This window comes from Macaca mulatta, chromosome 10, assembly GCF_049350105.2.
Source record: "Macaca mulatta isolate MMU2019108-1 chromosome 10, T2T-MMU8v2.0, whole genome shotgun sequence".
Taxonomy (NCBI): Eukaryota; Metazoa; Chordata; class Mammalia; order Primates; family Cercopithecidae; genus Macaca; species Macaca mulatta.
Genome location: NC_133415.1, coordinates 93,954,751 through 93,971,090, shown reverse-complemented (window position 1 = coordinate 93,971,090; position 16,340 = coordinate 93,954,751). Strand labels below are relative to the sequence as shown.

The 16,340-nt window shown below is 40.7% G+C and overlaps 1 protein-coding gene across 2 annotated transcripts in view; it reads right to left on the bottom strand.

Moving 5' to 3' along the window:
• The window catches only part of TOP1 (DNA topoisomerase I), a 103,188-nt gene that overhangs the window by 26,856 nt on the left and 59,992 nt on the right, over nt 1–16,340 (bottom strand). For both annotated transcript variants that reach the window (NM_001266512.2, XM_015148991.3), the window contains 5 exon segments: nt 2,784–2,928; nt 3,892–4,079; nt 5,798–5,920; nt 7,110–7,231; nt 12,170–12,285. In NM_001266512.2, coding sequence (NP_001253441.1) covers nt 2,784–2,928; nt 3,892–4,079; nt 5,798–5,920; nt 7,110–7,231; nt 12,170–12,285 — 694 coding nt within the window.

The following is a 16,340-nucleotide window of genomic DNA, read 5'->3' as shown; positions in this document are numbered from 1 at the left end:
ACATATTGTAAACTAAAAACAAGTTTTAGTTTTAAATTAGTATGTTACTAGTATGTTACATATTGTAAAATTACATATTGTTTATGCACACATAAATATACTGTAAAAATACAAAAAATATATATGAGAATAAAAAACACCGAGTTCATAGTAATCTACAAGGAAGGAGGTGAATGGTATACAGGTGGCTTCAGCTATGTTTATCAGAGTATTTTTTATGAAATGAAATAATTGAGCACATAGAACATAATTTTAAGATGTGACAAAGCCAGATGGTGGACATACAAGTGTTCATTACATAATTATCTATTCCTGTATGTTTGCAATATTTCACCAAAAATAAAACCCATAATGTTTGTATCTTTCTATTTTTTAAAAAATCTAAAAAGAGAATGCTTCTTCCGCTGGCAATATAAAGTTAAAAATGATTCAAGGCACTATCAAACCCCAACCTTTGAAGATCTCACTATACTGCTGAGTACGAGACAGCCTAAAAGAGAACTGAGAGCAAGCTCAAGAAATCATTTCTTTTTCCCCTAATGGCACCACTTTTCCAGGCCTTTAATGACTCCTATTGGGATCCCATTGCAGTTCAAGTCAGGCACTCTGTCCTGAGTATAAGGTTCAGAGTCTAGGCCGGGCGCGGTGGCTCAAGCCTGTAATCCCAGCACTTTGGGAGGCCGAGACGGGCAGATCATGAGGTCAGGAGATCGAGACCATCCTGGCTAACAAGGTGAAACCCCGTCTCTACTAAAAAATACAAAAAACTAGCCGGGCGCGGTGGCGGGCGCCTGTAGTCCCAACTACTCGGGAGGCTGAGGCAGGAGAATGGCGTGAACCCGGGAGGCGGAGCTTGCAGTGAGCTGAGATCCGGCCACTGCACTCCAGCCTGGGTGACAGAGCGAGACTCCGTCTCAAAAAAAAGAATTAAAAAAAAAAAAAAAAAAGGTTCAGAGTCTAACTCTGGGTGACTTTTAGGTTCACTACCATAATCATCATCCAGAAACTTGCAAAAATGTCTATTGTGTATAGCAGTTAGCTGGATATTGTCTGGAATAAAACTGGCTGGCTCTCTGCTCTTGAGGTGTTCCACTGGCCTATCTAACAAGGATCTCAGCCCTCAGAGAGGCTCCTACAATTAACTCTAATCCTTACCTGTACAAGTACTCAGCATGCATTATGTATCTGTCACCTCTCTCCATCCCCATTGCCATCATTTGTCTTAAGTCATCACCGTTTCTTGCCTGGAGTACTGCAACGGCCTCCCATTGATTTCTCTACCTCTTGTTTGTGTCCAATCCAGTCTCCACAGAGCAGCAGTCAGAATGATCAATTATGTAATGAGTTTCCAAAATACAAATCTGGTGTCATTTCCCTCTTTAAATCCCAGGTTGGTAGCTTCCTTTTAAACTTAAAGGCCCCAAAACTTGCCCAAGATCCAATACCTAGGAACTCTTAGATCTTCTTAGAGTGTAACTTAGATCTTCAGTCTCTTCATGCTCTCCTGTGACATCCACTGCTAAATGCAGCCAGCTTTAAATGCCATGTTAAAGAGACTGAGCCCTTAAAGGACTTTGAACAGTGGAGTTGTGTTGAACATAGCTTCACTTCAGCAAGACTTAGAGGCATTATATGTAAATCACACCAGTAGATTTAAACTGCTGTAAATGCTGCAAAGGAAAAGTACATGGTGCCATCTGAGAGTATACCAGGGTACCTGATCCAGCCTCTAGGATTCAGGGATGGCCTTTCTGAAGAGGTAACATTTAAGATGATATTTACAGGATGAATAGGATTGTATCCCTGGAAAGAATAGGAGAATGGGTGTTTCTAATAGAGAAAATAAAGTAGCCTTTTGAAATCCCAGAGGTAAGCAAGAGCTTGATAGTTCTGAGAGAAGAAGAGGCAGGAGAGGAAGCCATATAGTGAGGCCAGCCAGATCTTCAGGTACTACTTTAAAAAAAAATTTTTTTTATATTATCCTTTAAATGTTACCTCTTCAGAAAGGTCCCAGGTCTCCTGCACATAAAACAGTAACAGTCTACATAGAACTAATTCCTTGACTGTGCTTTTGTCTCTATTAGGTTTATATTTCATAGTATGTTGGAGGGAAGAAGTTCATGGAACTCTCTAAAGCTGGATATACGTAGCTATCTGGCAAACGAGAACTTATTCCCCCCAAGGCAGTTATCTCCTTGCAATAACACTATCAATAAATAACAATGCACAGGTATGTAACATAGTTTATGATGTGCTTTCACACACGTAATTTCATTTGGCCCTGGTGAACCTACCCAGATGAGACTGCAGGAAGCCAGAAGTATGTAAAACACTAGATTTTACAACTTGTTTCAGGCTATACAGAAATTACATTCCCTTCTCACAGCCAAGAGAGGTGAGGAAGTAGAAGAGATCTGCAGAGGCCAATATACAACCACCGTACTTCAACACATTCTGACCACTGGACGTTAAGCAACGTGAAGGCAGGACCTACGTCTGTCGTTTGCCAACATAATTCCTAGCACCAAATGTATACTCTGTGTGGCACATTTGGGATTTCAGTAAATATTTGTGAATTAATAAATAAATAAGATTACAATGTGACCAAAAAAAAATGGAGGCATTGTAGGAAGATCACCATAATGCTAACTACTTGCCTTCTTTCAACGGGAAGGGTTTTTAATTTGTCAAAGTGATTCTGGAGGACGAGAACATTACATTTCAACAGAAAAAGATTATCAGCACCATGAACCAGTGCAGCTCTCAACTATCCCGTAACTTACCTTGATTCGTGAACTAGGGTTAAGCATGATGTATTTAATGGAACCTTGGATGTTCTCTGTCCAGGAAACCAGCCAAGTAACCTTGTTATCATGTCGAACCTCTTTCCACTTATGTCCTGGAGGAGGAGAAGGAACCTTGGCATCTCTGGAAATAACAGAGCAAGAGGATAGTGAAATGAGATGTGAGGAATAATTTCACCTTTCATGACCTCAAGTGGACATATATGCTGAGCATATTTTTCCAAGTTTCCTTCTTAACAGTCAATATAGTAGTCCCATCTTATTCATGGTTTTACTTACCCTCAGTCAACTGTCATCCAAAAATATTTAATACAAAATTTCAGAAATAAACATTTCGTAAGTTTTAAACTGCACATTATTCTGAGGAGCATGATGAAATCTCTTGTAGTCCCACCTGGGACACGTGAACCATATATACAACATATCCATGCTGTATACGTCACTTGCCCCGGGTAACTAAGGCGCTGCCTTAGTTATCAGGTTGACTATAATGGTTTTACATTGCTTGTGTTCAAATAACCCTTCTTTTACTTAATAAAGGCCCCAAAGTGCGAAAGTATTGATGTTGGCAATTTGGATATGCCAAAGAGAAGGTGTAGAGTGCTTTAAATGAAAAGGTGAAAATTATCGACTTAATAAAAAAAACTGTATGCTGAAGTTGCTGAGATCTAAGGTAAAAACGAATCTTCCATCTGTGAAACTGTGAAGAAGGAAAAAGAAAGTCATGCTAGTTTTGCTGTTGCACCTCAGACTGCAAAAGTTATAGCCACTGTATGTGGTAAGTACTTAATAAAGATGGAAAAGGCTTTAAATTTGGGGGTGGAAGACATCAACAGAAATGTGTTCCAAGTGACAGCAGTTGGGTCGAAGTTTCAGGTATCCACTGGGGGTCTTGGAACATATCCCCTGTGGATGAGGGGAGACTATTGTACCTCAAAAACATCTGGAGACCTATGCATGAAATACTGTCCTGCTCTTAAGTATCTCCTTTCCCAAACAGTCCTGTGTAACCTGGGAAATATTCCCAAGTACAATAAAGGACACCCTCCACCCCCTTTTTGGCCCACAGGATGAAGTGCGAGCTCACTTGCTACAGTTGATGATTATATCCTCAGGCATGATTCGTCTCTTCAGCATGCCCATCTTAGGGTGGTTGCCCCGGCCACGGAAAAGCCCGGGAGGCTCTATCTTGAAGTTAGCAATCCTCTCTTTGTGGTTATCCATAATACAGAAGCCATATTCTTTCAGTAATTTTTCATTCTCCTCTTTGATTTTCTGGAAGACAGCCAAGAAAGTACTCAAAATAGATTCCGATGCTGTTCTCTACTAATACATTTTTATCTCTTGTGGGAGACTAGGTCAAGATAGAGAAAAGTCTGAAAATGACTAAAAAATGAATTCAAATAAAGGAAAACCTCTAGTGGTTTTCTCAAACTTAAATATCATAAAATTCCCCAAAAAGATCTGCCTATAAGGATTGATTTCAACTAGATTCAAAACTGATTCCTGTGTCTTAAAGGATATATGTTTATAAATGTTGTTTGGGTGTTTTTAAATGTACTTTAAAAATTCGTACTATTTTATTGAGTACTATCAAAACAGGAAATGGAGAGGGGTCTCTGATAGAGCCTCATAAAAGAATAGCTCGAGCCATTTAATTAAAACAGCAGTTAAACAGCTAAAAACATGGGTTTTAAAGTCCAGACAGATCTGTCACTAATTTTTTTGTAGGTATACAGGTTAAATGCTCTATACTATGATCCTTGCTCCAAAAAGGTGGGGTATGGTGGGCAAGATTTTGAGCCTCCTTACCCTCTATTGACTCTTTTTATATACTTATTGATTCAATTTAACTAAGCCCTGCTGCCTTGTGGGTGGGAACAGACCTTGCTGGCAGCAGGTGTCCTTGCAGGGACTCTGACAAGGGGATGTTTATAAAATCTATCTTTGGATCAGTATTCTAAGAACAAAGCTCCAAAGTGATCTTTTAAGTTTCAAAATGCCCCGATGTAAATAATATACTAAATTTCACTAACTTGGAATATTGAGGATAAGATTTACCTGAGACAGAAAGTCTGATGCAATTAACATTCTTATAGTAACACATTAATTTTTAAACTAGTGGCCAAATAAGTACCATGAAACAATGAGTTATATAAATACAATGGCCTGAATTATATAAACATGCAAGTCCTTCAAAATACTGAAACTACAGGAATTTGAAGTGCAAAAAATTCCTTAAAATCCTTAACTTCTAGACTTCCGATTGGAAAAAATGAAATTCTAGCCTGGATTCCTTTAGTTAGGGGCTGACAACTTTTTCTAGATAGAAAATATTTTAGGCTTGAGTGCCACACAGTCTCTTTTGCAACTACTCTCTTTTGCAACTACTCATCTCTGTCATTGTTGCATAAACACAGCCATAGATAATATGTAGAAAAGTAGGGGCAGCTGGTTCCAATAAACTTTTGTTTTCTTTTTTTTTTTCTTTTTTTACAAAAACAGGCAGCCTGTAGAAGAAAAATGACATCCCAGCTGGATACCAGAAAAATTCTTCAGTAATGAGGATGGCCAAGGCTGGAAGATGGAGATGGATGAGCACTGCAAGATTCCACAGTAAAACAGATAAAAGAACAGGAAGGTATATGGCCAATATGATTTCATCTGTCTTAAATCCTTAATATCCAGTAGCCACTGTGGGACAGTTCTGTCCATCCTTAATTACTATATTATTGGCTGGAGTTACTGACTGGTTTTTAGGTCACTGAAGCACCAGGGTTCCTATAGAGAGCTACTGAGCAAAGTACTTATTCACAATTTTCAGTCTAACTAAAACCTTTAAGAAAATTTAGACTTTGAGAATTCTAAGTCTTTAGCACAGAATGATGTGAAATTACTGATGTTAAGTGTTGTGTCGTAAGAACCAAGAAGAAAATTAAATGAACCAATCACGATTCCAAAATTCTCCAGAGGTTTAATAAATTCTGTAGTACCAGTTTCTCTTCCTTGCTCATCTGTTTCCGAGCTTCCGACTGGGCTTTGAAATACTGGCTCATCTGGGTAAAATCACATTTGCTTAGGTTGGTGATAATATTCTTCTCTTCATTAGTCATTTCCTAGTCAAAAGAAAACAGGGAGATGAAAGAAAAACAACTAAACTACACTAGTAAGTCCTTGGGTTTCTTTGCGAATATACCCAAGCACCATTTTTTCAGTCAAAGGTTTTTCGAAGTAGCCAATCTCAATTAATGAATTTTGAAAAAACAAAAAAACACAGAATAAAAAATATTTCTTTATTATAAAATATGTATTTAATAATATCAAAATGTTTTAAAATGACTTATCATGGAAAAAAATGAACTCTTATGTGGTTTCTTAGACTCCGTGGCACACTGTCCCCAGGCGCATGAATACAAGTTTGGAATTCCATACTGATTCTCTCTTAGAAACATTACCCCTATTCTATTCATTTATTAAATTTGCTTTTCAGAGCTAGTTCAGGAAGTAAACTTTACTGCTGCCTCTGTCCACATTATCCAAATTGAGAATAATGAGATTTTAAAAAATCACCTAGGCAAATATAGTATATGTTGTTTCAAGAGTAGAAAGTACCTAGAACAAATGAGCAAGAATTAACAGGGAGTGAACAGGGAGTGGGACATCAGATTAACATTTCTCTTTGCAACAGCAGACACTGGGCAGTCCTGCAGAGACAAACTTTCCTATGCGCAACTAGAGTTGAGGTTTTCTGTTTGGCCTAATCTCATAACCCCCTACCTGCCATCACATGACAGCCGATAGCAAAGATATACGAGTATTCTTTTTTTTTTAAGACGGAGTCTGGCTCTGTCACCCAGGTTGGAGTGCAGTGGCACAATCTCGGCTCACTGCAAGCTCCGCCTCCCAGGTTCACACCATTCTCCTGACTCAGCCTCCCGAGTAGCTGGGACTACAAGCACCCGCCATCACACCCGGCTAATTTTTCTATTTTATAGTAGAGACAGGGTTTCACCATGTTAGCCAGGATGGTCTCAATCTCCTGACCCTGTGATCCACCTGCCTTGGCTTCCCTAAGTGCTGGGATTACAGGCGTGAGCCACTGCGCCTGGCCGATATTCAAGTATTCTTATTGGACCGAAACCCTACATAATATAGTAAATGAAGACAAAAAGTGCACAACTTTAAATACAGCAAAATCCATAAAACTCAAAATTTTACATCAGGAAATGTTTTGCAAAATAATTTATTACTTCATACTTGATTGTTTTGCAAGCTACTAAGATATTAACACACGGGCTACAGTACCTTTCTCCAGTCTTTAAAGAAATTTTTCCTAAATATTTCCTTAGTAGTATATTCATGGTCGAGCATTTTTGCAAAGAATGTAGCTACTTCTTCTGCTTTGGGGCTCAGCTTCATGACTTTACCTAGAGAAAAAAGTGGTTCCAAAAAGTGAGGTATAGTATTCATGTTCTAAGTATAAATACCCAGGGCTAGCGAATTCTCTTTAATAATGGTTTGCCTTCTCATGGTATATAAAGGTCTGGTGACACATAGTAACAACAACAACAAAGACAACATACTGATTTATATCTACTTGTACAAATTCTCCTTCCTTTAGCATATATTTACCTGGGTCATTCTCTGGAGACTATGCCAGTTAATTGTTCCCAGGTGCCTGCTCAGGACAGGGATGACCTGGGGGAGGCCCAGTCACTCTTCCTTTTCCTTTCAGCAAGCAGGGTCCTTTACACCTCTTCAATGGTTTTTAAAAATCAAATCCTCAGAGGGACTCCTGCCACTGCTAAGCTAAGCAGCCTCTGTTCAAGAAGGGGAGGAAGGGATAGGGCAGGGAGTGGAAGAAAGGAATTGTGGGGAAAAGAAATAGGCATCTTTCTTCTTCAAAGTTAGGTGGGTGGAATATGAATAAAAAATATATATCCATACTAGGCAAGCCCAGATTTCCCATATGAAAAGCCTAAATAAGACCTTCTTCTAGAAGCTTGCTATTCAACAGTGGCTCACAGACCAGCAGCACTGGCATCACACTGGAGTTTGTTAGAAATGCAGAATCCCAGTCCCCCTCCTAGACCTCCTGAATCCTATACAGAAATTGCATTTTAACGAGACTTGGATGCACACTAGAGTTTGCAATACACTGCTATGGAACAAGGGTACCATGATGCTGCCTCTTTCAGGGAACCAGGATGCATCCACAGCACAAGGGATGACTGGAGTTCCTGGTGTATCCAATTGTTTATGTAAAAGCTGTCTGAAGGGGCTGGGCGCGGTGGCTCACGCCTATAATCCCAGCACTTTGGGAGGCTGAGGCAGGCAGATCACTTGAGGTCAGGAGTTCCAGATCAGCCTGGCCAACACGGCAAAACCCCATCTCTACTAAAAATATAAAAAATTAGCCGGACGTGGTGGTGGGAGCCTGTAACTCCAGCTACTCAGGAGGCTGAGGCTTGAGAATCACTTGAACCCAGAAGGCAGGGGTTGCAGTGAGCCAAGATGGCACCACTGCACTTCAGCCTGGGCGACAAACCGAGACTCTGTCTCAAACAAACAAACAAAAAGCTGTCTAAAGGGACTCAGATGTTTCACAATGAAAGCTGCTAACTGGTAAAGAAAATCTGAATAGGGCCTAGGGGTTTTATGTACCTGATTTAGTTAATAAAGCAATGAAAGAAAAGTACTTGGGAATTTAATCCACTTTTCAAACAGAATGCTTTTGTCAGTACTCTTAGCACCAATTTCCATTTTTTCTTAAAAATCCAACTTTACAACATCCCTGGAACCAATCAATGCTATACTAAGAGCATCTGGCTATACTTAAAATGAGGTTAACTATAAATCCACCACCTTACTATTACACAGGTATTAATAATTCACCAAGGGTGCCCACATTCTTTATAGAAAACTAAAATTTAACCAGAAATCCATTAATTTGGAAACTCAGAAAACATCTCATCTCATAATGATTTGCAATCTGACTGCAGGGGTGTAGAGAACTATAGCACAAAATTGAAACAGTTATAATAAAAAGAGCCCACTTTGGACACCATTAACTTAAAAGGCCAACAGGTGGCGCAGTTGCCCCCATCAACCCCCAAGCTTCTGCTTTGGAAGGAAGACACGGCTGTGTATTAAAAGATTCCCTGAACTTCTTTAGAAAACTGTAACATGTTTCCAATATAACGGAAAACATTAAGTCATTAGAAATAAAATAAATGAAATAAAATATCAAGAAAAAAATGTAAACTGTTTTCAGGTCTGTTTGGTATAAAATAAATGTTAACACCATTAAAACAAAAATGTGGCTGAGCATGGTGGTTCACGCCTGTAATCCCAGCACTTTAGGAGGCGGTGAGAGGATCACTTCAGGTCAGGAGTTCGAGACCAGCTTGACCAACACGGTAAAACCTCGTCTCTATTAAAAATATAAAAATTAGGTGTAGTGGCGTGTGCCTGTAATTTCAGCTACTTGGGAGGCTGAGGCATGAGAATCGTTTGAACCGCGGAGGTGGAGGTTGCAGTGAGCCAAGATTGTGCCACTGCACTCCAGCCTGGGTGACAGTGTGACTCTGTATCAAATAAATAAATATAAAAATAAATTTAAAAAATTTTAAAAATGAGACTTTGGGCTGTTTTACTGAATTCTGTCCCAATAGAGGAAGAAGCAACTGTGACTCCTCCTATTTTAGACGAGCTGTCAAAAGATGAAATGATGGCTCCCTGCAGTAGAGTAGTGGGAGGATGACTGGAAGGTTCCTGGCAATGTTAACACTTTGTGGAAAAGGCTGAGCTCCAGGAAAAGGAAACTGCTGAGTCAAAGCTGTAAACTGAAGGTCCTTAGAGGAGGCAGTAATTCACTGCTTCAGCTAGCCCATGCCCCACCTCCCTGGCAGGTTCTAAAGGAGTCTAAGAATTCTCCTCCCCAGAGAGTAGGCAGCACTTACTGTATCAGTTTGAAGTAAAGTCAAATATGACTTCTTGACTTACTACAGAGTAAGAGTTCACACAAAGAGAAGAAATCCCAGCGGAGGACCAACTGAGAAAATGCTGGAGACTGGGCAAGAATGGGAGGAAAGGACTATGGCAACCTGTGAACTAGACCAGGCCTCTGCTTCCCATCTTGAAAAGGAAGAGAAACCCCAAGACTAGGGAATTTAGCTTTCCCTCCCATCACTCTGAACCTCAAAGTGAGGCTTTACTGGCTGAGCATCCTAAAGCTCCTGGTGAGTCCAGACCAGGGCTATGGACTACACTTCGAGATGGTGCTCTTCAAGGTCCTAAGCCCTTTCTCTTAATTAGGAGTTTTGGCTTTGAATTATACTTAAGAGTCTCCAGGAATGACCACTGTGAGGGCTGAAAGAACTATCTTAGGCTCTCTGGTCAACAGTTCAAAACCTTTACGTAATATAAGCATTTGCCAGAGACTATGGAGTCCTGTTAGGCTGCAAACTCCCCAAGATCAGGGTCTAAGTCAGTAGTACTATCCACTGCTGGGTGTTGATGTCTGAACACAAATACATTCAATAAATATGTTGTTTTATTTATTTATTATTTTATTTTTTGAGGCAGGGTCTCACTCTGTCACACAGGCTGGAGGGGAGTGGCGCGATCTGGGCTCACTGTAACCTTCGCCTCCTGGGCTTAAGCGATCCTCCCACCTTAGCCTCCCAAGTAGCTGGGACTACACGCGTGTACCACCACACTTGGGTAATAAATATGTCATTTAAAAAAACAAATTTCAGCTTGCCAAGTCTGGCATTTTCCTCAGCTGCAGACCTAGCCCTTTAGTGTAAACTACTACCTAGGCCTACAAGCACTGGTGGACCTACGGCCACTACTGGTGGAAAGAGAGATGCACCAGAACGCTTGAGTGTTCACCACGGACGCTTTTCAGCAGTTATCCTGCCCAGTGATTCTCAAAGTTTGGTCAGCAGACCACTTGGTTCAGAAGTACTCAATCCTACCCCACAACTTTTTCTTTTTGGTGGGGGCAGTGGGATGGGTGAGAAGAAAACAGTGGGGGGTTGAGGGTGGGAAAAATGGTGGAGAAATGGGGAGGTGAAATAACAGTGGCCAAAAGATGGTGGCAAGACAAGTGGAGGTGGAAGAGGAATGGTGGGGAAAGGAGAAGGGGGACTGTGGGGAAAGGGGACAGAAGAAGAGGGAAGGATGGTTGGGAAAGGGGAAAGAAGAAGAGGGTCGGTGGGGAAGGGAAAAGAAGCCCACCCCACAACTATTAAATGGGCTCAGATCCACTCTGTTGAGTCGTAAGCACATAAGGGTATGAGGAACAATGCTCTAACCATTCCCAGATAAAACTCATGGAATGAAGAAAATCAGTTATTACCATCTACATACTGCTACACTGCCAAGAGGAGGCATGTCAAAGGCTACCCTCAAATCCTTCAACCCAAGGATAGAAATACCAACGACAGATAAAGGACAATTCTGAGGGTTCTAAGCGACCCAGGCAGGGCATTTCTTTAAAGCAGCTCATCAGACTTGACTGTACATATATCAAAGGCATAGTGTTATGCTACACAGAATAAGTGACAGATGCCTACCAGCCTTATCTAGAGATTGATAGCAGACTATTAATCCTCAACCATATACTAGTACTGTTTCTAGTGATGAGCAGCTTGTCCGATTGCATTATTATATTGCTAACATAAAATACTACCATTCAAGTGAGGATTTTCTAATAACTCTTGCAAAGAGTCACTCCCTAGAAATGAAGTTCAGATCAAAATCTTCAGCTTGTGGACCACACACTGTGAGCCATGTTGACAAACCTTTTTTGGACTATGTAGGGAAGACATGAACAGCCCCTTTTTCATGGCACTTTTTCAGCAGCAAATGGGCCTTTAAGAGTTAACACCTGGGCCGGGCGCGGTGGCTCAAGCCTGTAATCCCAGCACTTTGGGAGGCCGAGACGGGCGGATCACGAGGTCAGGAGATCGAGACCATCCTGGCTAACACGGTGAAACCCCGTCTCTACTAAAAAATACAAAAAGTAGCCGGGTGAGGTGGCGGGCGCCTGTAGTCCCAGCTACTCGGGAGGCTGAGGCAGGAGAATGGCGTAAACCTGGGAGGCGGAGCTTGCAGTGAGCTGAGATCCGGCCACTGCACCCCAGCCTGGGCGGCAGAGCAAGACTCCGTCTCAAAAAAAAAAAAAAAAAAAAAAAAAGAGTTAACACCTGATGCCCCTTCCTCAAAATCGCATGGCAATAAAACAAAATGAAATAAAAAGGATTATCTATTATATAGGATCCTTCCTTGTTTTCTATTCCTAAATAGAAGCAGATTTCTTTTCTTGGCCAAGAATCAAGAACCTTGAAACAACTCACCATCATAGTAAAACTTGACATTCTCTGGAAGAGGCTCATATGGTGGGGCAAATACTGGACCTTTATGTTCTAGGAATTTCCACTTGATGCCTTCAGGATAGCGCTCTTCTTCCCACCTTTAAAAGACAAAGCACAACCTCATTTAGTGATCACCTTGCCTAACATGGGGGTCATCACTGATTAAATGCCAAATAATTATCCGTGCAACTGATTAGTGCTCTGGAATGACTTCTGGGCCTCACATTCAAGGCCTGGATCAAAAGAACCAGTGTCTCTCATTTTGAAAACGCCAACACTCGCAAGAAAGATGAAATACTGTGGTGAATAAAGGAAAATACATTTCAACAGCTCAGTTCAAGGATACTGGACAGAAGAGATCAACAATGAAGGAGCTCAGCAACAAGTGAGGGACATGAAAATGTCAACAGCTGTTTTACCACAATGGCATACATGACAGAGGGATTGTTCACATTGTTCATAAGTAGGCTAAGGCCTCCTCAGAGTGGTGATGTCAGATGGAAGGTACAGGGGAAAACAACCCTATGAGAAAGGACATAAAGCAAGAAGACTAGGAAATGACAGCTTAACTGGGGCATGTTGAGTTTAAGGTACTTATGGATTACCTGGAACTATCTAGCAAACACTGATAAGTGAATCTAAAGCTCAGTGGAAACAACTTTTTGAAAATGTATTTTTAAAATGGTTGAACATAAGAGAAAAAATGAGTAATACAATAAACACCATATACGCCTGTAACCCCAGCACTTTGGGAGGCTGAGGCGGGCGGACCACGAGGTCAGGAGGTCGATACCAGCCTGGGCAATGTGATGAAACCCCGTTTCTACTAAAAATACGAAAATTAGCCGGGCATGGTGGCGCGCACCTGTAGTCCCAGCTGCTCGGGAGGCTGAGGCACGAGAATTGCTTGAACCCAGGAGGCAGAGGTTGCAGTGAGCCAAGATCGTGCCACTGCACTCCAGCCTGAGCAACAGAGTGAGACTCCATCTCAAAAAAAAAAAAAAAGTTAATAATTTGCGAAATTTCCTATTTTAGCTGAACCATTTTCAAAGTTAGTTGCAGATTTGATACTTCACCACTAAATATTTTTCAGCAAGTATCTCCATAAAAATAATATTCTTCCACATAACCACAAAACTATTATCATCACATCTAACAAAATTAATAACTTCCTAGTGTAATTCTAATATCCAGTCCATATTAAAAACTTCCCTATTTGATCGAAATTTATTTTATAGACCAGGATCCAACTCAGGCTCACATACTGCAACTGGTTGATATGTCTCAAGTTTCTTTTACTCTAATAGATAACTAACTTACTACCCTCATATTTACTTTCCAAGTCCAATATTTTATTTATTTTATTTTATTTTATCAATCATTCAGCCATGGAACAAGTTCAATTTTAAACAAAGTTCAGAAACGTCAAATAAAAATTACATGTATCAAACCATATTGTAACAATGGTATTACTATAAAACCACAGTCGACATATATGGTCAAATGATTTACAACAAGGATGCTTAAGACCATTCAATGGAGAAAGAACAGTCTTTTCAACAATAGTGCTGGCAAAATAATCAAACTGGGTCTTTACATTATACACAAATATTAATTCAAAATGGATCAAAGACCTAAATATAAGAGCAAAAGTATAAAACTCTTGGAAGACAACATAGGGGAAAAGCTTCACAATATTGGATTTGATAGTGATTTATTGGATATGACACGTAAAACACAGGTAACAGAAAGAATAAATGAATTGCGGCTGGACACAGTACCTCACACCTGTAAACCCCGCACTTTGGGAGGCTGGGGTGGGCGGATCACTTGAGGACAGGAGTGCGAGACCAGCCTGGCCAACATGGCGAGACCCCCGTCTCTACTAAAAATACAAACATTATCCAGGGATGGGGGCACACGCCTGTAATCCCAGCTACTCCAGAGACTGAGACACAAGAATCACTTGAACCTGGGAGGCGAAGGTTGTAGTGAGCCGAGATCACGCGACTGCACTCCAGCCTGGGCAACAGAGAGACACTCTGTCTCAATAAATAAATAAATTGAACTTCACTGAACTTAAAAACTTCTGTGCATCAAAGGACACTTCAAGAGAGTGAAAGACAACTCACAGAATGGGAGAAAATATCTGTAAATCATGTATCTGATAAATGGTTAACATACAAAATATATAAAGAGCTCCTCCATCTCAACAACCCACCCAATTTAAAAAATGGGCAAAGTCTCAGTCTTAAGGTGGAGGAAAAAAAAGATAAAATAAAAAATAGGGGCTCGGCACGGTGGCTCACGCCTGTAATCCCAATACTTTGGGAGGCCGAGGCGGGGAGAGGGATCACTTCAGGTCAGGAGTTTGAGACCAGCCTGGCCAACATGGCAAAATTCTGTATCTATTACAAATTCAAAAAATTAGCCGAGTGTGGTGGTGCATGCCTATAATCTCAGCTACTCAGGAGGCTGAGGCATGAGAATCACGTGAACCCGGGAGGCAGAGGTTGCAGTGAGCCAAGACTGCGCCACTGCACTCCAGCCTGGGCAACAGAGCAAGACTCTGTCTCCAAAAAAAAAAAAAAAAGTGTGGGGGTAGGGAGTTGGGGCAAAGAACTTGAATGGACATTTTTCTAAAGAAGATATACAAGTGGCCAATAAGTACCTGAAAAAATACTCAACATCACTAATCATTAGGAAAATACCAATCAAAACCACAATGAGATACCACTCATACTCATAAGGATGGCAATAAAACAAAAAATAACAAGCATTAGTGAAGATGTAGGGAAGCTAGCACCCTTGTGTGGTCCTGGTAGGAACGTAAAAAGGTGCAGCCAATGTGGAAAAGATAGTACAGCAGTTCCTCAAAAAGTTAAGCATAGAAATGCCACATGACCCAGCAATTCCATTCCCAGGAACATGCCCATAAATACTTGTACACAAATGATCACAGCAGCACTATCTGCAACAGCCAAAGGCAGAAATAACCTGTGTCCATCAAAAGATGAATAAACAAAATGCAGTATAAACAGTGGAATATTTAGCCTTTAAAAGTCAGAAAATTCTGAAACACACTACAACATGGATGAGCGCTGACATTCTGTTAAGTGAAATAAGTCAGTCACAAAGGACAAATACTGTATGACTATTAATACGAGTTACCAAGAGTAGTCAAATTCATAGAGACAGAAAGTAGAATGGTGCTTACCAAGAACTGGGGGGAATAGGCTGGGCACGGTGGCTCACGCCTGTAATACCAGCACTTTGGGAGGCCGAGGTGGGCAGATGACCTGAGGTCGGGAGTTTCAGACCAGCCCGGCCAACATGGCAAAACCCCATCTCTACTAAAAATGTAAAAAATTAGCTGGGCATGGTGGTGGGAGCCTGTAATCCCAGCGACTCAGGAGGCTGAGGCAGGAGAATTGCTCCAACCCAGGAGGCGAAGCTTGCAGTGAACCGAGATCGCACCATTGCATTCCAACCTGGGCAACAGAGCGAGACTCCGTCTAAAAAAAAAAAAAAAAAGAACTGGGGCAACAGAGAAGTGGGAAATTGTTAATAACTACGGAGTTTCCGTTTTGCAAGATGAAGAGTTCTAGAGATGGTGATGGTGCACAACAATATGAATGTACTTAATGCCACTGAATTGTACACTTAAAAATGGTTAAGATAAATGTTATGTCATATGTATTTTACACAAATAATTTAAACAAAAATAAAGATTTAGTAGAATCTTAGACCTCAGAAGAACATTAAAGATCCTCTATAATTAATCTACCACTTTTTCAGATATTGATATATTAATAAAAAGATCTCAATGTAGGAACTTGCCCAGTCCTACAGTCTATTACTCTCCAAATAGAGAAAATATACATATATGTAGGTGTATGAGAGCATTTGCAAGGAGCCTCTCACAGAATGGGAGAAAATATCTGTAAATCATGTATCTGATAAAGGGTTAACATACAAAATATATACAGAGCTCCTACATCTCAACAAACAGACATGTAGCAGTCACGGAGTAACCGTGAGGAGATTCAGAACGCCACACTTTCCCTTATCCTGGGACTTTGGCACCATTCTTCTCTTCAACTACAGTGGTTTTTGTTTGTTTGTTTGTTTGTTTTTTGAGACAGAGTCTCGC